At 38.6% G+C, this 27,490-nt stretch overlaps 1 protein-coding gene across 4 annotated transcripts in view; it reads right to left on the reverse strand.

Annotated features, from left to right (window-relative positions):
* GRM7 (glutamate metabotropic receptor 7) overlaps nucleotides 1–27,490 on the reverse strand; it is a 988,889-nt gene that overhangs the window by 38,152 nt on the left and 923,247 nt on the right. For 2 of the 4 annotated variants that reach the window (XR_008381860.1, XR_008381859.1), the window contains exons 10-14: nucleotides 23,719–23,810; nucleotides 20,196–20,830; nucleotides 18,740–18,810; nucleotides 18,521–18,632; nucleotides 16,310–16,372 (exon numbers count right to left, since the gene is read on the reverse strand). The exons of 1 other annotated variant lie outside the window; for it this stretch is intronic. Coding sequence is in view for 1 of the 3 variants with exons in the window: in XM_053600337.1 (XP_053456312.1) it covers nucleotides 23,740–23,810 (71 nt within the window). In the remaining 2 variants the exon portion in view is untranslated. Of the gene's footprint in view, nucleotides 1–16,309; nucleotides 16,373–18,520; nucleotides 18,633–18,739; nucleotides 18,811–20,195; nucleotides 20,831–23,718; nucleotides 23,811–27,490 lie in introns of those variants that run through there. One more of the 4 variants, XM_053600337.1, reaches the window with a different exon arrangement.

Below are 27,490 nucleotides of genomic sequence, written 5' to 3' on the forward strand. Positions count from 1 at the left end.
ATTATTTCAAGTGTCAGTCTCCATGGAAACTGCTCAATTTTATTGAATGGCAAAGCATATGCGGTAGTCATGCTGAATAGGAAACCATCCTGCCTCTCAGTTCCCTTGTGACTTTTCCTCAGACGCAGGAAGGGAAGACCTTCGGATCTGGCCCATTACCTGATTCACTAGGCAAGAAATGACTGAACTAAGAAACTTAAAAACATAGAGAAAGGTTAAAATGCTGAAATGTAGCCCAACTTCCTTCTCCAGCAGTCTTTTCCAAAATAATGCACTTTTTCCTCCTAAGTTGGCCACAGGAAGTAGGATTTTTTTTTTTTTGGCCAGGGCCGGGTTTGAACCTGCCACCTCCAACATATGGGGCTGGCGCCCTACTCCTTTGAGCTACAGGCACCACCCAACAGGAAGTAGAATTTTTGAGGCTAGCAAAGAAGAAAAGATAGAGAAATCCTTAGAAGAAGTTTTCTGTCTAAGAGGTCCAAAAAATAGTTTTGCTCTAGCCTTGGTGAATTTAAGCTGATTATTGTAAGAAAAATAGCACATTTTTACAAGTCTATACTCTCGTTTCAATGCATATTGGCTTTAAATTCATTTATATTGTTGATTATATCAACAATTTTAGATGTCATTGGCACATTATACATAAAGAATTTAACCTCACCCCAAAAGAGGTCTAGCTGAGAGATGATCTTTGTTAGCCTGAGCGCCTTCTTGCTAGCAAGATAGAAACAATTAGAAACTTCTTTCTATCTGTGACTGATGCACCCTTTCGATTCTGGGTGGAGGGCGATCATGCAAGAAAGCCCACAACATATTTTGTAGGGGCAATTTTATACATATAAGTTGTTATAAAATATCCATTTATGAAAGCAAGCTGGATTTTTCATTAATTTTTTTTAAAATGGTAGGTCTTGAAGTTTGATAAAATTAAATATTTGATCTCTTCTTGTCTGAAACTTTTCAACTTGGTATCATACTTATAAGTAGGATGTGATTTTTTTGGGGGGGTGTTCATTAAGCCCTGTATAGATTCCCATAAATCCGCTCCAGTTTACTCAGTCTGTTTACCAATGTTATCATTTTCTACATGAATTAAGACATGACAAAGCACTGTTTTAGTGGATGGGTGGAATTCATAATAATCTATTAGCATTCCATATCATGTGCTGATCAACATAGAGATAGTGAAGGGCCTCAAAATTGGCCATGAGGAACAAGGGCTACTTATTTTGAAGACAAGAGAATATAAAATTATACTCTATTTTTCTTAACAATAGCTTATAGGTAACCATTTCTGAAAATGAATTCACCATGCAGCCTCAAGACACAGAACTTGGTGTAAATTTTATAAAAAGTCATGTTACCTTGGTAAGTTATGAAACCTCTCTAAGCCTTTATTTCCACAGCGTCAAATGCAGACTATGACATCTACTTTAACAGTCATTATCACGCATAAATGATTTGTCTTTATAAAACATTTAGTATAGTGTCTGGACCTTGTAAGTGTCTGAAGATGGGAAAGACTGGGCCAAATGGTGGTAGATCCTCATCACTCAAGGTACTCAAGAATATTATGGAAGATCACATTTTAGGAATGGCATAGTTACCCTTAAATCTTTAATTAAATGAAATGACCCTAAGATCTCTTTTATCACCAGGACTCCCATACTGAAAGCACAAATGCCTGTAGAAATCTTTCAGTAGGACTCCCCTAAAGGTAAAAACATTGACTATGCCCCTTCGCCTTCTTAGGAAAGAACTTCCAGTAGCATCAGACTTACTTGGAGGCCTTGTTAAAACATGGATGGATAGATTCCAACTCCAGGGTTTCTAATTCAGCAGGCAGGACCCATGAATTTTTCTTTTTAATAAGTTTCTAGGCACTGCTGATGCTCCCGGTGCTGGGATCAGAGTCAAGAATCTCCTCTTCAGATCAATGTTTCTCAGCTCTTGCTGCCTGGGGAGATATTTTAACTATAGCTGCTTGGAACCTTGTCCTAAACCAATTACGTAGAATCCTGGGTGGGGGGCCCCGGGTATGTTAAAAGGTGTCCAAGTGGCTATGAAACCCCTCTAATCCTTTATTTCCACAGGGTCAAATGAAGACTGTGACATCTATTTTAACGGTCATTATCAAGCATAAATGGGCAGTTAGCGCTGAGCACCACAGAGGTCAAACACACATATTTCAGCTGGTGACCATCTTGCTGCTAGATGCTAATATTGAATTAATTTTCACATAATTCTTTCCTTTTTACTACTATCTTTCTCTTTTGTATTTTTTTATATATTTTTTTAAATGTCACAGTGACATTTGAAAAACAAAAGTGTTTTTGTACTTGAGACTGTTCCAAGGATGATAAGTTGCATCCTCTTCTCCTAATTATTCAGAAGCTGACTTACTGGTAGTAATTAGTTGAAAATCTGTAGTCTATAATTAAGATCAGTACATATGACAGTGCAAATGGGGTTTGAATATTTAATTATTTATGCTCTTCTTACTTTAGGTGTTTTAAACCATTGCACTTAGAAGAACAGCTTAAAACGTCTCATAAGTAAAATCGTAACTTGCCGTATTTCTTACGTTTTTCTGTTGAGAAAGACAGAAGCGCCTTTAGATAATAATAGCCGATTGAATTACACCGAATTTTCACATTTAATATTTAATTGAATTATACAGTAACTATAAGAGTATTATTAAAATGAGTCTGGTAGACTCACATTTTTCATAGGGATTGGGTTTTAAGTTACTGTGCATAGCAAAAGTTGGGCATAGTCCAAATTGCTCTTCAAAATTCCTTAAATCTACGTTATCCAGAGTGTGGACCACAGACCAACAGCACGAGCATCACCCAGGAGACTGGAAATGCAGAGTCTTAGCAGCCTAGTGAATCTACACCTGCATTTTAACAAGATCCTTGGGTGATGGCATGGCCATTACAGGCCGAGAAGTGCTGCCTTAAATTATTAACTAGCCACTCAGGCCTGGGACTTCAGCAGCTGAAGAGTCCATGGTTATTTACTCGGTTTCTCTTTGAATTTTTGCTGAGGCTTCATTTTCTCCTTAAGAGTGGGGGCCTGGCTCCAGGTTGAACAAGGAAAGTACCCTGTTTCCCCGAAAATAAAACATCCTCCAAAAATAAGACCTACTTACAGGAAAGATAAGACGTCCCCTGAAAATAAGACCTAGCACATCTTTGGGAGCGCACCTTAATATAAGACACTGTCTTATTTTCGGGGAAATTGGGTAGAAAGAACAAGGCTTTTTGTTTTTCCCTTCTCTTCCTCCTTTCCCCTCATCCTTTTTTTCTATAGAATTCATGTGGATCAATGAATATCAGTTGAAAATACATGCATTACAACTGCCCTGTATTTTAGGTACCAGTGCAAAAAAAAAAAAAAAAATGGATTGCCCGTGTACCACGTGCAGAGAACTGTGCTAGATGGTGAAGATACAAGGACAAAGAGGAAGGAAACAGTTTCCATTGTGATGGAGCTTGGTGTCTTAGTGTCTGCAAGTGTGGTGAGGAATTAGCAGGCCTGCCACATGTGTTCCCTTCAATGTAGCGTTTGGTTTCCAAATTCCTCCAGGGAGAACATTGGCTGGTAGGAATCCTTGTGAGCTGACCATCCTCTCTTTAGGCTGAGAGGGGGTCTTCAGACCATAAGTTTCAACATGCTCCTCCCCTAACTCTTATGGAGGCCAAAATGGGTGACATGAAATAAAGACAGCCAGATGTATCTTCTGTATGACCTTCTAGAACCAGGCCTCCTCTGTGCAAGGAGAATGGATGGCACTGGGAAAGACAAATCCCTTCTGGGATAGATGGGGCACCAAGCCAATATAATGTCCTCTGTCGCTGTGCCAAAGCCACTCACTAGTGCCTGATCCCTCGCACATCTCAGAATGCTGCTGGCTCCAATTCCACATCCAGCATCAGCAGCCCCCAAATTCTAGGCAATTTTACACTTCTGTTCCCTGGGGAAAATGGGAAAAAAGTCTTCGTTTCCACTTCCCTCCTGGGATTTTATTGATCGTGCTTTCTGGATGCTACCCTGTTTCCCCAAAAATAAGACCATTCTCCGAAAATAAGACCTACTTACAGGAAAGATAAGACATCCCCTGAAAATAAGACCTAGCGCATCTTTGGGAGCACACCTTAAAATAAGACACTGTCTTATTTCGGGGAAACAGGGTAGCTGAAACTGTCCTGAAGAAGAAGAAAGTTGTTTTTTCCCTTCTGAAGGTAAGGAAGAGATCACCTATGAGATGAGGATTGATCACCTAATCCTATGATTTAAATTTCTTCCTTACCTCTTAAAACTATTTACATTCATGCCAGTTGTTTGCTATCCATAAAATGCCATGAGACATTGCTCAGTGTCCTTTTCCCTCAATGATGAGTGGCAGATGTTTGGAGCTTGGTGTTTCTAAATGGCTTTCATCAGTATAGAAAACTGTACTTCCTGGTGGCTGCCATCCTCATACAATGCTGTCGTATAATGATTTATCATGTTTAATCAGAAATTACAACTTGCTTCAGAATGAAAGGAACGAGGCACATATTACAGGGTATTTATGACTAAATCTATTTACTATTTATGAAGAATCTAAAAGCTTAGCAATCTTCTTCAAAGACAAACTGTCAAGCTTGAGAAAACGCCAGCTGTTTATAATTTCAAAACCTTAGCTGAATGTCTGAGCTAGACTGAAGCACTCTATTTGAGTGTCTTTTTTAAAACAAAGCTTTTGAAGAATTTTCTCTGTTGTGTATTTTTTCCACTGCAATGCAAGCTGAGGGCTTGGTGGTGTTCCCAGGAGAACTTCCTGATGTTGAGATGCTTGGGTCCTACAATTCTAGCCTCTGAGGTTTTCCTGCCTGTCACTGAGACCAAAGGGGAAAAGGTCATGGGGGAGGTTTCTGCCTTGAGTTAAGGACATTCGTGAAAACGTAAGGATGTGCCCTAGGTGAAGGCAGATTATTTCCTTTTCTTAACAGAAGAATAGTCTCTAAGATGTTCCAAAGTGGGTCAGAATTCCCCAAATTCCTGAATGATTCTCTTAAATACTGGTTGGGAAAGGTTACCAAGACCAGAATATTGGCCAAGCATTAGGTCACAGCCTCGGACCTTAGCTTGTGCTATCTTACCCAATCTTGAAATAACTTGCTTAGGGGGTTAATCAGTCCCTGTGTTAACAGATGAGGTGGGTTAGGGGGATGATGTTTGTTCAGAGTTATGCCATGTCTGACTTCAAAGCCTGTAACTTTGCTCCTGGACTGGCTCTCTAGACAAAGTCACTTGCTTCCTCTAGCATTAGATAACTTTTCTTAGACTAGCAAATCATTCTCTTAAGAGAGATCCATCTTTGAAATTACAAAGTTGATTAGAAGCTTGGACTTAAAACTACATTCAAAATCATCATGGAAGTCTTATAAAGAAGGCTAAGAAAATATTTCTTACTAATCATTCCCAATGATACGATACACAATTTTTTTTAAAATTTCAGATTGATACAAAACTAAATTTGATCAGATTGATATGAGGGTACAAACAATTATGTTATAATGTTTGCATTTGTTAGGTATAATTCCTGTTGTAGCTGTGTTCTGCACCCAGGAGGTCTGCCATATACACCTTACATTGTGCCCATTAAGTGTGAGAGCACCCATCTCCCTCACTCTTCTCCACTTCCCCCTTTTTTCCCCCCCAATCTTGAATTGAATTGGGTTTTTCTTTTGTTTGGGTGTGCATTAGTTCCTCTACCGATTTCATATTAATATTGAGTACATTTGATACTTGTTTTTCTATTCTTGTGATACTTTACAAAGAAGAATGTGTTTCAACTCCATCTAGGTTAATAAAAAGATGTAAAATATCCATCTTTTGTGAGTAAATAGTATTCCATGCTATATATATACCATAGTTTATTGATTCATTCCTGCTATATATTCATATATAGTATATATATATATTCATTCCATGCTATATATATACCATAGTTTATTGATTCATTCCTGGGTTGATGGGCCTTTATGTTGTTTCCACATGTTGACCATTGTAAACTGAACTGTGATTAACAATATAGTACAAATGTCCTTATGATAAAATGACTTATTTTCTTTTGGATAGATGCCTAGTAATGGGATTGTGGGATCAAATGGAAGGTCTATTTTGAGTTTTTTGAGATTCTCCATACTTCTTTCCAAAGGGGCTGTATTAGTTTGCAGTCCCACTAGCAGTGTAAAAGTGTTCCCATCTCGGGCGGCACCTGTGGCTCAGTGGAGTAGGGCGCTGGCCACATATGCTGGAGGTGGCAGGTTCAAAGCCATCCCCGGCCAAAAACTGCAAAAAAAAAAAAAAAAAAAATATATATATATATATATATATATATATATTCCCTTCTCTCTACATCCACACCAGCATCTATAGCTTTGGAACTTTGAGATACGGGCTGTAATCAACTGGAGTTAGGTGATATCTCAAGGTGGGTTTGATTAGCATTTCTCTCATATTAGGGAAAATTGGCATTTTTTCATGTTTTTTAGCCATTTGTCTGTCTTCCTGAGAAAAGGTTCTGTTTATGTCTCTTGCCCAGTGATAGATGGGACTGTTTAATCTTTCTTTGTTGATTAATTTGAGTTCTCTGTAGATTCCAGTTATTAACCCTTTGTCAGATTCATAACATATAAATATATTTTCGCATTCTGAGGGTTGTCTATTTGCTTTGTTGTTTCCTTAGCTGTACAGAAGCTTTTCAGCTTAATTAAGTCCCGTTTTTGTTGTTGTTGTTGGGATTGCCACTGAAGTCTTCTTCATAAAATCTTTTTCTTTGACTGACATCAGTAAGAGTTTTTCCCATGCTTTCTTCTAGGATTTTTATCATTTCATGCCTTAGATTTAAATATTTTATTTATCTTGAGTCAATTATTGTAATTTGTGAAATGTGTGGGTCCAGTTTCAGTCTTTTATATGTGGTTAACCTGTTCTCAAAGCACCATTTATTGGATAGGCAATTTTTTCCCTAGTGTATGCTGTTATATTTGATTTGCCACAAATCATATGGTAATAAGAGACTGGTTTCTTTTTTTTTATTATTAAATCATAGCTGTGTACATTAGTATGATCATGGGGCACCATACACTTGGTTCATAGACCGTTTGACACATTTTCATCACACTAGTTAACATAGCTTTCATGGCATTTTCTTAGTTATTTTGCTAAGACCTTTACATTCCACACATGAAAGAGACTGGTTTCATCTCTAAGTTTTCTATTCTGTTCCATATAACTATGTCTTTATTTTTGTGTTAATACCATGCTGTTTTGATGACTGTGAAATTATAATCTGAAATCTGGTAGAGTGATGTCTCTAGCTTTATTTTTATTACTAAGAATTGCCTTGGCTTTAGTGTTTTATTTTGTTTTGTTTTCCTGGTTCCATAGAAAATGAAGCATTATTTGTTCTAGTTCTTCAAAGTATGATGTTAGAACTTCAATGGGGATTGCATTGAATCTGTAGATTGCTTTGGGTAGTATAGACATTTTAACATTGTTGATTCTTCCCAACCAAGAACATAGTATGTTTTTTCATTTGTTAATGTCTTCTTCTATTTCTTTTCTTAGGGTTTCATAATTCTCTTTATAGACTTCCTTCACCTCCTTTGTTAGGTATATTCCTAAGTATTTCATTTTATTTGAAGCTACTGTGAAGGGAATTGTTTCCTTGATTTGCTTCTCAACTTGGCTGTTATTGGTGTGTACAAAGGCTTCTGACTTGTGGAAATTGATTTTATACCCACTTTACAGATGAAGAAACAGAGGCATGGAGATTTTAAGTAACTTTCCCCAAGTCACACAGCTAATAAGTATAGACATTACTGTATTTCTTGATCACTTTCAAGAGTCTTGTCGTTGAGTCTCCAGGGTTTTCTAAGTATAAGATTATATCATCAGCAAAGAGCAAGGGTTTTACCTTTTCTTCCCTCATTTGGATATCCTTAACATCCTTCTGTTGCCCGATTCCATTGGCCAGAACTTCCAGAACTATGTTGAATAGTAGTGGTGATAGTGGACATCCTTGTCTGTTTCCAGTTCTTCTTTTTTTTTTTTTTTCTAAAGAGATAATTAAGTTTATTTTTTTCAATTTATTATTTTTTTATTATTAAATTATAGCTGTGTACATTAATGCGATCATGGGGCACCATACACTGGTTTTATAGACCGTTTGACACATTTTCATCACACTGGTTAACATAGCCTTCCTGGCATTTTCTTTTTCTTTTTTTTTTTTTTTTTTATAGAGACAGAGTCTCACTTTATGGCCCTTGGTAGAGTGCCGTGGCGTCACACAGCTCACAGCAACCTTCAACTCCTGGGCTTAAGCGATTCTCTTGACTCAGCCTCCCGAGTAGCTGGGACTATAGGCGCCCGCCACAACGCCCGACTATTTTTTGGTTGCAGGTTGGCCAGGGCCGGGTTTGAACCTGCCACCCTCGGTATGTGGGGCCGGTGCCTTATCGACTGAGCCACAGGCGTCGCCCCTTCCTGGCATTTTCTTAGTTATTGTGTTAAGACATTTATATTCTACATTTACTAAGTTTCACATGTACCCTTGTAAGATGCACCGCAGGTGTAATCCCACCAATCACCCTCCCTCCTCCAATCCTCTCCCTTCCTCTCCTCCCTCTCCCCCTTCCCCCTATTCTTAGGTTATAACTGGGTTATAGCTTTCATGTGAAAGCCGTCAATTAGTTTCATAGTAGGGCTGAGTACATTGGATACTTTTTCTTCCATTCTTGTGATACTTTACTAAGAAGAATATATTCCAGCTCCATTCATGTAAACATGAAAGAGATAAAGTCTCCATCTTTCTTTTAGGCTGCATAATGTTCCATGGTGTACTGGAAAAGTTTTCACTTTTACTCCACTCAGTATGATATTGGCTATGGATTTGTCATACATGACTTTAAACCTTTGGCCAGATTAAGTAGAAATAGAAAAGATATCTAATAACCTCAATCAAAAATGAAAAAGGGAAAATAACAATAGATACCACAGTGATATAAGAGATTATCTCTGACTACTACAAAAAAACTCTATGCTCAGAAATTTGACAATGTGGAGGAAATGGACCAATAGCTAGAATCATACCATCTCCATAGACTTAACCAGGAAGAAAGAGAACTCTTCAACAGACCAATATCAAGCACTGAAATTAAAGAAACAATAAAAAAGCTTCCCTGCCCACCCCCCCCAAAAAAACCTGGACCAGATAGCTTCACACCAGAATTCTATCAAAGCTTCAAAGAAGCACTTGTACCTATATTGAAGAACCCGCTCTAAAATATTGAGAAGGAAGGAACCTTACCCCAACACCTTCTATGGAGCAAACATCTCCCTGATAGCAAAACCAGGAAAGGAGCCAACTAAAAAGGAGAACTACTGACCAATTTCACTAATGAATATCCACACAAAAACACTCTATAAAATTCTAGCATATAGACTATAGCAACACATTAAAAATATATACATCACAACCAAGCAGACTTCATTTCAGGGATGCAAGTCTGGTTTAACATATACAAATCCATACATGTAATCCACCATATTACCAGAAGCAAAAACAAAAACCATATGATCCTCTCAATAGACGTAGAAAAGGTATTTGATAAAATTCAGCATCCTTTTCTAACAAAAATACTTAAGAAAATAGGCAAAGGTGGCACCTTCCTTAAACTAATTGAAGACATCTATGATAAAGAATTTATTAGAACCGGAACAAGTAGCAGAAAAGAATGCTGATTTTGGAAAACAGATTGAATTTATGGTCAGTGTTGTCTACTCACCACCAGAAATAGAGATCACATTATATCAATTTCAACCATGGAATTTCAAATTAAAAAAATAAAACATTTTATTTTATAAAGGTAATATGCTTATTATAGAATATACAAGGTGCTTGGATTTTTTTTTTCCTGTTTGTAAGAGTATGGCTCTAACCATATACCCCCTTGGTTTAAAATTTCATTTATATATAGACTTGGAGGAAGAATACTTCTATTTTATTCCATCGTTACCCTGTGTCCAGTCAATATTTTGGTAGAGATGACCTCTGTCAAGTTTGCATAACTGTGTTCACACTTCCACTATGACCTGGGATCTGATATTGTCAGAGCTTCTTCAGAAAGCTCAGTGACCGGTTTTTTGTTTTTCCTGGATCTAGTAGCTTTCTTTCCTGAAAACCTAGTTTGAGATTTGAACTTTCAGGTCAGGACTGAGAGCATCCCAGGGACCACTGAGTGAAGTGATTGCCTGAACTTTAGCCTTACCCTTTGCCATCTGTATCTGGAGGATTTGTGAACACAGACTTTTAAAGTCTGAGAAGCCATCCTGAGCTGCCAACCCTGAATTGAGTGTAGGTTCTCACAACACCTCCTGCCCTTCACTGCTGCACGCTTGGTCATTAAACCTCAAAGGGTACCTTTCTCTCTATAGCGCACATTCCCACAGCTTTCATGATAGAGTTTGAGAATATTTATAGTTCTATTATATTTTATCTACCTTTCTCCAGGTTTATACATTATATGCTAGCATAGTGGCACTCAACTGGGAGCCACTGTTTCCTCAAAAGACATGTGGCAATTTCTGGAGATGTTTTAGATGCTCACAGCTACAGGGTGGGGATGCTAGTGAAATCTAGGGGCTGGGTGCCAAGATGTTGCTAAACATCTCCCAGTGTAGACAGAGGACAGCCCACTGCAACAAAGAATTGTCCATCTCCAAATGTCAATATTGTCATTGTTGAGAAGGCCTATTGTCCAGCCATAGTGCAAAATAGTCCTTCCTCAAATATACCACTTATCTACCTACCACTGGGTGATAATCCTTTGGTTAGAAGCAGCGTGGCTCCTGGGCCCAGAAAGCCTGGGCTTATCTCCAAGACATTCTACTTACTAGCTGTTTGACTTGAGGAAAGTTATTTAAAATCCCTATGCCTCTGTTTCTTCATCTGTAAAATGAACTAAATGATGCCCATCTCATAAAATTATACCAAAAAAAGAATGGGTTAATATATAGGAAATACTCAGCCTAGTGAATGGTACAGGGGAATTACGCCAGATGTGCTGCTCAGCACAACAGCAGTGACTGCTCCTGCTATTGCCACCAGCATTCCATGCGCTTTGATTTAGAAAGATTCCTCTGCCCAGAACTGAGGGATCTCTCATGTCACCCCAGCCTTTAAGCTATATTTAGGATTCTCCTTGCAAATGGCTAATTTCAGCCACTTACATACACTTTTAGTATAAGTCAATGCACAGAGCCTGGCAAGATGTAATTTGTTCTCTCTTCTCCTTTGGGTTATAGCCTCTAGAAGGAGTTCTACCCCAGCTTTCTGTGCAGAGTCCCTAGCGACAATGACCACCCTGCAGATTATGCTGCTCCGTGTAGGTCAGGCTTCAGCCTTCAGGCTTTCCATCAGGAAGACTAGTAGACAAAAGAAAGAGTAGTCATTTTTCTCTTTCTTTTCAGGCTTGATATAAGCTTTTTATTAAGCCTAATAAGGCTCTTTCTTTGAAAATAAGAAGTCTTGTTTTAAATTGGGCCTTTTCAATGCTTTTACAACCCCTGCAATAATGTTGAAACCTCTCAAACATTACCCTGGAAAGACAAGAGCTAAACAGAAGCTTGAGGTGGAATGCTGTGTCCCCCATCAGACCCAAGGCTCTCCTCCCCAGCCATGCCAGCTTTCTTGCTTGGGGAAGCACACAGTCTGAACTGCTGCCTGGAGTGAGGAACTCTCTCCTCCCATAGCCTTCTATCCTGATTCTCCACTCTGCCTTGAACTCGGCAAGGTGACAAGTGACTATTCATTGCTGATGATCAGCTTTGAGTAGTAGAAAGCAAAAGACTTTTTCGTACTGCACTGTAATCGGAATCTTCTATAATGAAAGATTTTTGTTGTTCTTCTTCTCTCCTTGGCTTACAATTAACTTGTCAGTTCAAAGATATTGTAGCTCTTTAATGAAGAGATGCTGGGGTGGAAGGGGATCAGAATGAGTTCTGAAACTACTTCTGACACTAATAGCTTAGACAATTTTCTTAAACTCTCTGACCTTAGTTTGTACTTCTGTAAAGGAGGATAATGCCACCGACCACAGTGAGGCTCCCTGGACGTGAAATGAGATACAGAATGTGCACGCTTATAATAAAACAAAACAATAAAGTCGCTTATAAGGGCAACTCGATGTAATAGCTAATTGATGATGTAATTTCCAAAAATTGGGTAGATTTTTCTTTTTATCCTGTTTGCTCTTCTGAACATAAGCTCATTGATAAGATGTAGAGATCAATGTAATCAATTGACATTTCTTTTTTTTTCTTCCTCCCCCCCCCCACGCTAGAGGGCCATGACATAGTCTAGCTCACAGTAACCTCAAACTTCTGGGTTCAAGTAATCCTCCTGCCTCTGCCTCTAAGAAGCTGGGACTACAGACGCCTGCTATAACACCAGCTATTTTTTTTTACTCAGGCTGTTCGCAAACTTCTGACCTCAAGCAATCCTTCTGCCTCGGCCTTCCAGAGTGCTAGGACCACAGGCATGAGGCATTGCTCCCAACCAATTGCAGTTGTTTTTCTTCCTGAGGAAAAAATGTACCCCTTCCCTGCTCATTTTACAGCTTGAGTTCTGTGAGGAATGAGCATCTGGGGTGGTGGAGAGGGTATCTCTTTTGCTGTAGTATACTCAACCACTGTGAGAGAACTGGCCTGGGATGAAAAACCTCATATGGGCTCTTATTCTTCGTTTTTCATTAGCCCCAATAAGTTGATAGGGGCTACGGCTTCAGCCAATGTATAACATTAATAACTGTTCACAATTCACATAAAGCTTCTGCTCACTGAAAGTCATAGCCATTCCTAGCCCTTGGCCACTCTTTTTCCCTCACCCTCAAACATTTATAAAATAACTGCCATAGAGTGATCCCAGGGACTAACCATGTGTAGGACAAATAAGACATGTCTACTTGGCTCACTGAGGAAAGGGACCAAGAATTTTCTAGCCAAAATCAAATTCCCAAACTGGCCAATCACAAGTAAAAAGTGCCTGGACATGCCCCGTTTAAGGTTGGGTGAAGGCCTTTGTTCATGGCCTTGAACATCGTGTGTGACTTTTGTGCTGGTGATGAAAAAATGGCATGTCAAGTGGATATGCACATCACTTCCATTTGGACAGTGAGTCAGAAAATCTCGCCCTAGCCACAGGATTCTACTGCAGTCGGACAAGCTTGCCTTCTGTCTGCCTTTTCAGTTATTGTGTTTAAATGAACAATTAATAAAAACAGAACATTCTAAATAAATAGTGTAGGAAAGGAGTTGGGGGAACTTTCTCAAGTGAAGGAAAATCATATCTGGCAAACTATTTATTTTTGTTCCCAGTATTCCTTGTATACTCTATAATATAAGCCACTTTTTTACTAGATGCTATAACAGAAGTGGGCCCAGCACTCTCAGAGAGGACTTGTGGACTGTTGTCACAAGCAAGGAAGACTGCTAAGGACAAAAGGTATCTGTACTATAAAGAAAGATGTCATACTTTTTGTTAAATTTCCTCTAAGCTGTGGCTCAGCACTGCTTAATAATTTTTATATTATAATGAAAATGTTCTGTATCTTCACTGTCCAATATGGCAGCCACCTGCAACAGGTGCCAAGTGAGCTCGTGAAATGTGGATAGGACAACTGTGGAACAAAATGTTTAACTGCTTTTAATTCTAATAAATTTAAATGTAAATAACCATCTGTAGCTGGTGCTTATTGTATGGACTGACAGTTCTAGCTCAGTTGGTTACAGTCCTAAAAAGAGATGTAACAGCCAATCTTTTATTATGTTATATGCCAAACACTGTGGTAAGCACTTTATATGCATTAACTCATTTAATCTTAATAAGCTCCTTGAGGTAGTGCCTGGTGTCATACCCATTTTGAAGATGAGAGATGGCAGCAAGCCACATCACAACCCAGAACATGGCAAGGATTTAGCATCCAGGTGTACAGACTGCAGCATCTTTAGGCAACCTGGGCACCAGATTGCCTCTCCATAAGATTGTGGCTATGCATTAGTAGCAAAAGCTGTTGAAAAATAACCTGACCCTTTTTACTACCTGATTGGGTAGAAAAGCATGGTGAGCGTAAACGAGGATTGACTGATTGATTTTTTTGAGACAGGGTCATGCTCTGTCACCCACGCTGGAGTGCAGTGGCTCAGTCATAGTTCACTGCAGCCTCCATCTCCTGGGCTCAAGTGATTCTCCTGCCTTGGCTTCCTGATTAGCTGAGACTACAGGTGCATGTCACCAGGCCTGGCTGATTCTTTTTGTTTGTTTGTTTGCTTGTTTTTGTTTTTTATTTTTGTTGTCCAGGGCTTGAACTCCTAGGCTTAAGTGATCCACCTGCCTTGGCCTCCCAAAATCTCAAAGTGCCAGGATTTCAAGGCATGAGCCATCTCGAGGCCAGCTCAAATTTAAAAATACTGATCTGTCTCTGAGGATTTCAGGGTTAAATAACTGCAAAGTCATTCTGCTGAGTACCTTGAAATGATTGGGTAAGATGTTATCTACTTACTCTGCTGATAAAAGACCATGACCTGTGATCTACTGAGTGCAGAAAAAAAGAAATATTGACCCAGATACTTATTGGGTGTTGTTATGGAGATTCAGCTTTATACAAAGATGCTACTAAGTTTTTCTGCTCCAGTAATCAAGCTCAGCAATTAGGTTTAGTTTTATTTAGTCTGCAACACCAGTCGACAGAGTCTCATGAGAGAAGACCTTGAAATAGCTGCTTACAGTGCTAGCAGCTAAAGATGACTTCCCAGGGATGTGCTAATGCCACTTACGCCATAAACCCAAATAACTTTTCCAAAATCAGTCAATTTAACATCCTGGAAAACTCTTTCCTGTGTAAGTGAACACAGTCACATCAGTGCCTTATTGTATGTGTTAATTGTCAAACACATTTACCAAAAAATTTCCCAAACCTGGATGTACATCAGAATCACTGGGGAACCTTGTTCAATGCAAGTGACCTCTTCTGATGAACACCAGGTTAGGGAAATGAAACGACTGAAATGATTAGACTGAAGTATAAAATGAAGTGTGTTTCAGAAGATTTCTTCTTGGCAAATTTTCTGCCATAGGGAGGCTTTTAAAAATCAGTCTTTGGTATTTCCTTAAATATCTGAGTACTCACAGGTAATAATAACATAAACATCAGCATGATGGTGAACATGTCGAATATGCTTATGCCTAGAGTCAGGAAATCTGTGTTGGGTTATGAAATGAGGTGACAGCTAAGTGTGTTTCAATGTGCTTTCCCAGGTCGCTCGTTTGATAGTGCGGCAAAGTGTCGGCTTTAAGGCACACTTGCTCCAAAGACAATCAATCCTAAATAGGTTGAAGACAAGACAGGAGACATATTGATACGTCAATCTGAAAATCCCGAGGGTTTTTTGAGACAAGAATCGCATGTAGATGGATTGCTTGACAGTCTTAAACTTTATTGTGTGTGGTACAGGAAAAGAATGGGTACAAGAGGTCAGACAGAAGAGTATCAGAATGGAATCTCCACAATTCTTTTCCTAGAGGAAACAGAAACAGAAAATCCAGTTAACTTAAGACGAGAAAATAACCCCACCGATGACAAGCATGTGAGTGACTCCTGTGCCAAAGGCTGTCCTAAAGACATCACCCTTTATTTAGTTCTCACAAATACTATCTGAGCTTGTATTCTGCAGATGAGAAAACTGAGGCATAGACAGATAATCTTTTCTAAAGAGTTAACATTTTCCTTCTTGGCAAAAGTGATAAAGCTTCACACTCTGATTCTTTATTTCATTTTCTTTTCCTATAAAAGGCAGTGGGTTAGGAATCCACATGAAAGCTACTCTTCCTGCTAACTTGACCCAGAACAGACTGAGAATCCAGAACCCCAGAAGGCAGGTTTCTTGCTGTTATCCCACCATAGGTCTCATGGATCACAGGAAGGAGCTCTCCCTCACTGGGGGGCAACAATGTCTTTCCTAAAGCAAGCTCCTGGACGAGGCCCTAAGGAGCCATGACTTCATTAGTGTATCATTTCAATTACTTTGGAATATTAGGAGGACCCTGCTGGTATCCTCCTAATCCTCCTTAGTCAGGACGATCCTGACTCAGCTCATGCAAAGTAGATGACAGGGCTTTCATTCATTGAGCTTATCAGTAGGTGGGGCAGCAAAGCTTCCACAGGGTACTGAGAAGGCTGCAGAAAGACACTTGCCTGGGGCAGCTGCTTGACTATGTGCCAGGCAGATGGTCAGTTGCAGTTGTACTTTTCACCTGAATAAAAACAACAGTTCAAGTCTCAGTCTAGACTTTGGCAAACCACAGGAAATTAAATGCAAACGAAATTTGAAAACATGGTAAAAGTGGGAGAAAGAAGAATTAAGTTCCTAGAACAAAAATCTGGCATTTTTTTAGGCTAACCCTAGCAGGACAGTGTAATCAAACTTTCAGCAAACACTGATGTTAATGACCCTGGTGGCCAGTTTCTTTATGTAAGAGTTTCACTATGTTGAAAGCAGTGGGTGATGGAATGGTGGTGGTAATTAGGTTTTCATATCTTAGTTCTAGGGAATTGCCACTTTTTAATACCCACGTATTCTCTCCTGAGAATAGCCTTTGTTCATCCTCCCATGCCAAACTCAATCGCCTTAACAGACGTGGAATCTGCTTTATCAGTAGATGAAGATTCGTGATTTTAACCCTTAGCAGGCTGCACTCAGCTCTGTAACCAGTAGATGCCAATTTTGCGTGTCAGTGGATCTGATTTCAGTCCATTGCTGAGAATTAAACACCATGCTCTTTAATTCTTTAGACCACCTAAAGAGTCCAAGAGGAAGTAGAATTACACCAAGTGGTCTTGCCATTTGCAATAGCATAAAGAAAAAAAGAAGGTTGGCACATCTCATTACGAAGTCAAATTATGTTCTCCCCCTGAAACTCTGAAGCTTTAAGAAGTTGAGGGTTTCTTGCATGAACAGATGAGTGCAATAAACACAAATTAGATACATGATGTCGACTGAAACGTTTTGCCCTTCATCCCTTCCATTTCATTTTTTTTTCATCTATAATTACACATTTATTTAACTGTACCAGCCATCTACATCTGGTATCTGTTCTGATTGGTGCCCCCATTCTCTTTTTATTTTTTTATTAAATCATAGCTGTGTACATTAGTATGATCATGGGGCACCATACACTTGGTTCATAGACCGTTTGACATATTTTCATCACACTAGTTAACATTGCTTTTGTGGCATTTTCTTAGTTATTTTGTCAGAAAACTTCATTAGAAAGGCCTTTGGCCACAGGAATAGGTGACTAGCATGCACTGTGCTACCTACTGACATGTTACTAGGAAGTAACTTCACTGCTCTGGGCCTGTGTTTCCCCCATCTGTCAAGTGGGGACAATAAGACCTGCCTCAGTGGATGACTGAGTACTTTGTAAACTGCAGTGATAGAGGTAATAGTTGAAGTTATTGCCCCATTATAATTAACATCATGATTCAATTGCTGCAAAGGAGCATGATAGGCCCTTTGGAGATTTCGATGAACGAGTCTGGCCATCCAGGACAGGTCCATATTCGCTATATGTGTGGGCATAATAAATATTAATCCTTGAAGTATCAAGGAAGATCTGGGAGAGTTTTTGTTAATTGATTGTGTAGTAGTATCTCAGCCTCCAAAAGAAACCAAATGTACTTCCACAAGCTAAGATGAAGAGCTTCTGTTTCCTTCAGTCAGTATTCTATCACTCAGGACATACCCCACAACTGTTATTTGTACCTACACTGCTCTTCGGCCTGCCAGCTGGCCTGGAATTGCACGCCAAAATTAATCACATAGAATCGTTCATATATCAGGTGGTCTAAGCCTCCTCTGTCCACAGTAGCCTCGCTGAGCGGCTGTTAGCTTTCTCTGTCAATTTCCCTAAAACAAGAGACTATTCATGACCCATCAAAAGACGACAGTGAGCCATATCAAAAATACAGCTTGTTATACCAGAAGAAAAGTTTGCCTGACTTCATTGGCATTCTAGATACCATGCCTTGTAACTCTGATAGTATAAATACGGACAAAATGTAACCACCACAAAAAGGAGAAAGAAAAGCCAATGGAACAGAGATGAACAGAGACCAACTATATTGCTTACATACCCTGCCATGTGCATAAACCTGGCAGAGGAGGGCTTTCGTATATGGAACTCCATGCTAGAGCCCATGGAGATAAGCTTGTTTCCATCTTCCACAAGAGGAAACCGAGGACTGGATAGGACAGGACGCAGAGATCCATTAGGTGCTGAGGCTGTGCTACCCCAGCTCTCAGAGCTTAGGTAGAAGTTCCAGGCCAGTTTTCCTTATTGGTGGCTAGAGAAAAAGACAGCACATGCAAGGTCATAACCAATGCTCAGACCAACACTTACAGGAGGTGGGGTTGCTGATTCATGGCACGCTCTGCTAAGTGTTTGGGTTGGCTTGGGCAGAACAGGCTTTGGAGACGTTTCCGCAGCCCTCTTCGGGCAAGCTGAGGTTACTCTGAAAGAGGGCAGAGATAGGAAGGGAATTCAAAACTAATCTTCAACTTGAAAAGAAAAAAAATAATGAGAGCAGACTTGTAGATCATAAAGAGAAATAATAATTACCTTTGATTCCTAGAGAAAGTTAATTTAAAATGAATCCAAGTTCCATTGTACAGCCAAAAAAACTCAAAAATCTGCAAAGTTGAGATACATCTTTAATAGAGAGAAACGAGTCATCATCACTTGAATATTCACAAGATGTTCATTCACAATGATCATGGGGAAGGAAGATTTCAGAAATTAACTGACTTTACTTGAGGATACACTTCTTTTTTTTAAAGTAGATGCAAATGATACTTGGGGCCGAAAACACAAAATCTGTCTTTAATGGCAGTCTCTAATAAAATGCACTTAATAATCAGAAAATCACTAATTTGTTTATTTTTTTAAACCAATTTAAAATCTATAACTATATAAAGCAAGTGCTTAGGATCCATTTGCAATGAAAACTTTCAAGGTTAGTGTGTCCTTTGAAAGAAAAACAGCATAGATATCTGTAGTCCATGAAAGAAAATAAATAGGCATAAAACTTTGGTTTTATAGGTCGGTTTAGCACATTGAAAGAAATGTTAATTACACAAGTCCACATGTATCACTTATGTCAGTTTTAGGAGACACATTTAAAAACTACGACAATTTTTTTTTTTTTTTTGAGACAGTCTCACTTTTGTTGACCTTGGTAGAGTGCTGTAACATCATAGCTCACAGCAACCTTAAATTCTTGGGTTCAGCCTCCCAATTAGCTAGAACCACAGGCATTTTCACAATGCCCAGCTAATTTGTGAGACGGTCTCACTCTTGCTCAGCTCACTGGTCTTGAACCAGTGAAGACCAGTGAGCTCAGGAAATCCACCCACCTCGGCCTCCTAGAGTGCTAGGATTACAGGTGTGAGCCACCGCACCCAGCCAAAAAACTACAACAAATTTTTGAAGCCTATGACATCAGGGTAAAAAACTGCCTTTTGGGGATAGTCTTTGTGACCTTAAATACTTTATCTGAAAACAGATAACTCTACCTCCTGAGGTTGTACATTTGGTATTTTCTTATTATTCATAGATAATTATTCACGTTTTTACTGTGTACCCAGCGGGTTCTAGGTTAAGACAAGGAGTCTTTGGTGTGGAGGTATTATAGTCCCCTTCTTGCATACGAATTTGGCTAGAATTTTCCAGCCTCTGTCCTAAAGGTACAAAGATAAGGGAGACTCAGTCTCTCTGCCCTGAGGCTGATTCTGGTGTTTCCTCTCCTGAAAGCGTCTCCCACCAAATCCAATACGTCAGCCTCACATTTCTGCTTTTTATTCCCAGCACATCCCATATTCTTTTGTGCTCCAAGTTCTCTGTGCCTACTTTCCCCTACCTTGAGAGTCTTTCCTTGTATGGCTGCCTGGAGTCCTTCATCTTTTAAGAGCAGCTCCAACAAAGCCTCCTGGGTGATGCTCTCTCTCCAAATAGCTCAGCAGTGCTTGGTACATACCTCTGTAAAGAGCTTCTGTCACTCTGAATTACAATTGCTTACCTTTAAGTCTTCCAGCGGATCTGTGCTCCTGGAAGGCATTGTCCATAGCTGTCCCCCATTTTTAATCAAGGCTGACCCAGAGGAGAGGTGCTCGGCAAATCTCTCTTTGATTGACCCAACTTAAGAATACTCGTACAGTTCATAAATGTTGAGTAGTTAGGGAAGAGAAATACTTAAAATAAAGCTTGACATCATTTCTATTAGCTTGAGGCATCATGTATAAGTTTCTCTTATGCAAAGAACAAGTAGAAATTCTAGCCACGCGAGCTTTCGTCTGGTTCTGTAAGTTGAACTCAAGTTGCAGAGCAAAGATGGCAAATGTTAATTGGTTTTGAAGTTAGGCTGAGATATCAAATTTGATGAGAGAAATGGTGGTGTTTCACAGAGCTCTTAGGCACAGAGAAATATGCCAAAAAGATTTATAGCTATATTCATTCCAAGGTGATTCAATGTCAAAGGTCAGATAACAAATATTCTTTGCTATGCTATATTTATAGTGTTTCAAAGTGGATTTAAAGTGAAGGTGGTCTCCAGCTGGAGCAGAGATCTCACACTGAATGTTAAAGAGGAAGGAGAGTCTGAACATGATACAAAAACTTGCACAGTTCCGAAAAGCTTAAAGTTGCCAAATAATCCTATTATAGCAATTATAAGAAACAAGAGATTATTAATATTTATAATACCATTTAATAAATTAGTCAGATGTCAATAATGAATAATCTGTGCACTTGCTCATAAGAACCAAATCTTGTAAAAACATGACACTGGGCTTTTATATGTCCATTATTTGTAAAGCTCTTAAGTTGTTCTAATCAGAATACCCCTTAAGAAAACTTGTTTCCTGAGCCAGGTGATGATGCGAACCTGCTTTTTATTTTCCTTTATTTATTTTATTTTATTTTATTTTTGCTTAATTGCATCTTGAAATGTTCCTTAGATTAATAACACTTTGTAGAATCTTAAAATTTATAAGCATTCTGATAAAAGATACAGGAATTTTTGATCGTGCTGATGTCTGGCCTAAAGTGTTTGTCACAGGAGAATGCTTTTAAACACAGGTATTCTATGCAAGGCATTTTCAAACCAGGTTAGGTTTTGTTCTGTCCAATCTGAACCTGCTTCCTTCAACTCCCTATGAGCAAATGTTGGATTTGCCGTGTACACTGTGACTTTGTTAGGACCTGGTGGCTGAAATTGAGGTTTGAATAGCAAGGTAATACAAAAGTTTACTCTTGAATTTATAGTTTTCTCTTTACTGTTTTGTCTCCCAGAAAGTAATCACATAGAAATGGATTTGAACATACAATGTAAAGTGATGTTTTCACTGACTGTCTAAGTTTATCAGCTTCCCCGTGGACCTAAACAAAGTAAATCACACGCTCTTTGAATGAACACAATTTAAACCAACTTCCATTCCCAATTACTTTTAAGTAGTGATGTGAGACGTTTGTCATGAATTTTTAAAGGCATACTTAAATGGTTTAGAAAAGGAGACCACATGCAAATTTTATTTGTATTCAGAATATCACTGCAAAGACAAAGAAGGAAAGAAGAAAGAGAACATGACCTGACAAATGTCCCATAATACCAAATAGAAAAGAAAAAGACCAGCCAGCCCACGTGATTGAGCAATATTTCCCCCGTGCCATAATAAGACCTTTCTGCTTCCTCTTTTGGAATTGGTCTAATCCAAATTCTTTGAAGCAAGATAATTTTAGCAAAAGGTTCAAATTTATTTCTAAACAGAACATCCTAAAGTTATTTTTAACTGAAAGATTTACTAAAAATGTTTTCATATTTTCAGCTGACTCCCTTTAAACCAAAAGGCATCAACTTAGAAAGGAGCAAAAGGGAATTTTTAATGGTTGAGATTAAATCTATCATTTTTACCCAGGGAAAATGCCTTCTCATTTATTCTCAGGCAGCCTCATGTAAAAAGACTATTAAAATGATGAGCTGCAGTGTTTTGACAAGCACTTGTACTCAAAAAACTTGAAATCTCACTGGAATACAGTTACATATTTGCTGGTAGAAAAGAATGCCCTATTTAAAAAGTAGGACAGATCATGTTAATATGGAAAAAGGAAATAAATATATGAACAATACATCCTAAATTAAAGACTGAGTTGCTGGCATCCATCTAGAATCAACAGGAAATGTAATTACTCTTTGAAAGTACTCGCGTTCTATCTTACAGCGCTAAATGGATTTAAAAAAAAAAAAGCGAGATATTATTTGTATTCAGAATACCATTGCAAAAACAAAGGTGGGAAGAAACAGCAGTGATCTGATAAAAGTCCCATGTTGGTGATACAGAGGAGAGAAAGACCAGTCCACGTGACTAAGCCATCCTACCCCCTCCCACGATTTGAACTCACTGCTACTCTCTTGGAATTTCTCTGGAGATAGGTCTCCCTAGTTATTTTGTAAATACAATTAAGAGATTCAGAAAAATCAGAAGAGAACTTCTTATTCAAAGTCACCATATAACTATAATGACCTCCCTAGTCTCTGTGTTTTTTTGTTTTTTTTTTGTTTTTTTTTTCCCTACCATTTGGAAAGCCTTAACTCCAGCTAGGTGAAGATGCTGGCCAAAGAAAGTGTTGTTTTACACTGTACTAAAGTATTGCTGAAAAAGGGAGATAATAATACTAATATTCTTTCAGAGCATATATTGTTTAGTGAGAGCCCAGGGTAATATATAAGCATCTGAGATGAGGTGATTATTATTCCCAGGTCAGCCCATGCATGTGGCTGGTTCATATATCACACAATCCGTAGTTTTCTCTAAGCTGTTAGTTTGAATACGCTTGGTATTTATTGGTATTTCCTGGATTTGACTATGTTGGAACTCATCTTTAGACTTGTAGTTTTTCAAGGACCCTATCTCTGGTTCCGTGTAATGACTGAAGTTGGTTCAATCTTTCTCAAAGGCAGATCAAATCATCACCAACACATTATGCAACCCAGGTAGCAATTTTTTTTTTTCTATTTCCTTGCTGCAAAGAAGGAACCAAAACAATCTTAGCATTAAGATGATAAACTCATTCCTTAATTTCTGAATGGATACTTTTCATGGGAATGCGTACATTTCTTTGAATGTATTTAATAAAAATAAGCCAGAACAGACATTCTTTACTAGGCTTGTAAAACTCCTCTAAGTTTTCTACATTGCCTTTCAAAACCAGAGTGGAAAAACATACACTGAGATATATTTTCTCATCAATGGTAGTTTTAAAATAGAGCAGGTATCAGAATGACCAACCCCAAATCTCTGCAATATTGACTAGTTGTTCAAGGAAGACAAATGTGCACACGCACTCATAAACATACTCTCCAGAAAATAAACCAGGATGTGACCAATATCAGTTTCTAGCACTAAGTTTATAAAGTAGATCACCTTTGAAAACACATTTCTTCAAATAGATAGATTGGCAAGTAATCAATCATGTACAGTTTTCATTTCTGTTTCTCAGTGTAGACAAGAACACGTAGACAAATAAAAATTAGATTGTTTTCTTACCTTTTGGAAAGCAGTCAAAAGCTATACTGTTGGTGGGATAGTGTACCAAGTAACAGACTTTTGTACACTCTTTCTTACTGGTGGTATACAGTCTACAGGAAAAGTAAATATATAGGTATGTAGAAAATAAATGTGCACACAATATTCCTTCATTATTATTATTATTATTATTATTGTTACTATTATTTGTCTTTTGAAGAAGAGGCTGCGATAGAGACCATTGATATTATGACCACACTTTTGGTGGTTTCCAATAGCTTTCAGTAGACCAGTTCACCACAATTCAGGTACCTCTGAACATGGGAGTACTGGTGCCTCTTGGGATTAGGCAGTTGGGTTTTACTTGTTGAGTTGGAACACTGAGGGACCAGCTCCCAAATAATTTATCTATCTAGTCAAAGCCTTCTTTTCTTCCTGTTGGCCTCCCTTTTATCTCAGCCTAGCCCAGTCATGCTGACCAGCAAGCCCATGTGGTTAGTCCAGAGGATGAAACAAGTAACATAATGTTAGAGTGTTAGAGCTCTGAACAAATGAGGAAGCAAAACAAAACAAGAACTGTAGCAGATTAACACAGCACAGGAGTATGTTCCAGAACTTTCTAAGCATCATTATTTGGGTAGGGTTTGGTGCCCACATCCATCAATTTCCACATCCATTTTCTGAGGCTTAAAAAAACAAAAATGAAAAAAAAAAAAAGAAAAAACACCTCCTTACATTGACAGTTCTATTTTATGTAATAATTTCTTTCTTTGAGAACAGCAAAAGTTTTTTTATATAGTTTCCTTACAGTAGGTATAAAAATGGTTGTAAAAGAAAAACAGTATCAGAATACAAAGTTATATTTAAAATACCTGACTTTACATTTTATGTTTTTGGTATAAATTATTTTTTTCTAACATGTGTTTCACAATACAATCTATTCATCAGCTTAAGCCAGTCTTTTACATAGTATATGTCCAGCCTCTCTCCCCAGATTAGTTTATCAGTTGTACATCCCTAATCCAAGAAAAGGGTGTGTCCCTAGCTGTCCACCAGCCTGCCCTTCCAGAGTAAACTCTCTGGATCTAGCCATTATACTTGAGGTGTTTCACTGCACTGCCTGGGGGCATTGGCTCAGAAAATGGATGGCATTTTTAAACAAATATAGTATAGGGCTTCTCATCACTAAGCACTGTGATTCTTTACTAAGAAAAGCATGAGACCAGAGAATTAATCACAGAGCAACTTCTGGTTGTGACCAGTCCAGGTGAAGAAGGCAGAAATTCTTATCCACCCATCCCAGGAAAGCCGTGCTACCTGTTAGGTAATATTATCCATCAACTTAAAATGGATCATAGCGGCCATCAGTAAGCCATCGCCCAAGCACAAACCTGGCTTCTCGTGTACCTGGCACCTTCAAGTGTGCTGTGAGCGTACACCTGCCAAGTGAACTACGGAGAGTGGAGGGGAAAAAATTCAAGACGCAGGTGGGAGACCTGGAGTTTGTGAGGTACCCTTCTTCTAATGAAGGAGTGTTGAAAATATACCATCTTGGCCCAATTTAAAGGCTTCCAATGAGGTCAGGCTCTTTGGAACCTCTAGCAGTGGATGTCTTATTTATTTACATAAAAATTCAATAAGTAGCCTGCCCCTCTGAGCTTGCTATTTTTCAGTCTGAATGCAGAGACCCCAAGCATTGGCCCAACTCTGAATATCTAAAGTCAGTCGTACACAGGAACGTTAAAATTTTGAGAAGGTTTACTTTTTATTTATTCCTTACAGGAAAAAAGTATAAATTCAAACAATAAGATTTTAGTTAAAGAAGCAACCTCAGAGGAAAATTAAACTTCTTGAGGAAAAATAAGACATGGGCTGGGCAGTTTTAACATCTGCCCATGCGCTAAGCCAACAAGCAAACTCTTTTTATGTAGACATGTAGTTGTGGGGTGCAGTAGGGTTAGCAGAAGCGTGCATGCACCAGATGGCAAACTGCAATGGCAGGGCAGAGCTGTTAAAAATGAAAACACTGAAGGCTGAAATACACAGAGACCAAGTGTTCAAGCAGCAGTGAGGAAGAGGACATCTCTGTTCTACGATTCACTTTGGAGTTCAAGCTAAAAACTGACTTCCTCTCAGACACCCTTCCTCAGAAAATAATGTACAGAATATTCCCACTGGAGAGAAACATCCCTTTTTATAAGCACATCATCTGTGTTTTTTGTTTTTAACCTGACAACTTAAATTCAGCAAATAATTTCTTCATTACCAAAGGTCAGCTATCAGAGACCATTTGAGTTGTATTTGGTATGAAACAGAATAGGATGGTGTTTCCCAGCACAGAATAGTCACCTCCTTGCCAAAGTCTAGAGCTGCATTGCCTAATATGGTAGCCACCACTAGAAATGTCTGTTTAAATTCAAATTATTTAAATTCTTTAAAACAAAATAAATTTGAAATGTTATCTCCTCAGTGGAGGAGCCCCATTTCCCCTGTTCAACAGCCATGTGTACTGGTGCTCACTGCATTAGACAGACAAAGATGGAACATCGCCTTGTTGCAGAAGGGTCCATGGGACAGCTTTGGGACAGGTAAGGTCTTAGGATTCTTCTTTAGGACCTTTAAGAGCTGGGTCATCAGAAACCCCAATGTTTGGAGGTACATGAATCTCCTCCTGAGATTTGGCAAATATCTAGTCAGCATTTTTGAGGTATTTTAGCGAGTGTCTATAAAATACCAAAAGAGCTAAAGCCATTTTTAGAAATCTTCCAGACTGACTGATATGAGACAAAGGCTCTCTTTCTTTTTTCTTTTTTTCCCCTGAACTATTTATCTTGGCTGTGTGTTGACACAGCAACAACAAAAACCCAACAACACTTTTTCAAGGAAACATACCCAATGAATTCCAAATGCAATCACTGCAGACAATATAATTTTTGAGTTACTAAGATGAGGCCTCTACCTGGGCAGCCTTCTCTGAGGTCAGATTACTCCTGTTGTTTTAGACAGCACAAGCGATAATACAGTTTACAGCGTGTTTGACCTCAGGCTATCCCCCCAAACATCATTATATTCCGTCTATACAAACTGTATTGTCAAATGAAGAAGCCAAAAGGGTGATTTCTGTGTTGCGATTCTGACATGCCACTTGTTCTAAAAACACAGAGGAGCAAAGAGAAACAAGCATGGGTCTAGCAGTCAGACCTGGGTCTTAGTACGGCCTTTCCTGCTAACTGGATGTGTGGCTTTTGTAATGTCAGTCATATGAAACCCAGGTTTCTTCAGAAAAAATGAATATAATAATAGCCACTTTACAGACTTATAACAAGTAAGCAAGATCTCCCATACAAAGCATTCTATATACCACCTGTTGCAGAGTACTTAAAGCTAGTATTGGTATTTATGTTAATGTTAACATTTTAGCAACAACCGTCATACTCTAAAAAGCCTCAACGAGGATTGGACATAATTATTAAAAATTAGCAATGGGAGACATGTGTTTTGAAAGTTAATATTCATAGTCCAAATTCAGAACATATAATTTGGTTATGATTTGTCACTACACATAGACTTCCTAGTATGTTTTCTGTGTATTGATTTTTATATTATGTAGTTAATTTGGGTGTATACAAATATAAAGATGTTATTAGAATATCTGTAGGATAGAAGTTTTGTGAACTATAAATTGCATAAGAGGTCCTATAATAAAAACCTACAAAATTATAAACAGACAGGTACATTTACCTATGCAGTTCAGGGATACGTAGATCGTGTGTCTACACACGTTCATGAGAAT

The sequence above is a fragment of the Nycticebus coucang genome, chromosome 8 (assembly GCF_027406575.1).
Source record: "Nycticebus coucang isolate mNycCou1 chromosome 8, mNycCou1.pri, whole genome shotgun sequence".
NCBI lineage: Eukaryota > Metazoa > Chordata > Mammalia > Primates > Lorisidae > Nycticebus > Nycticebus coucang.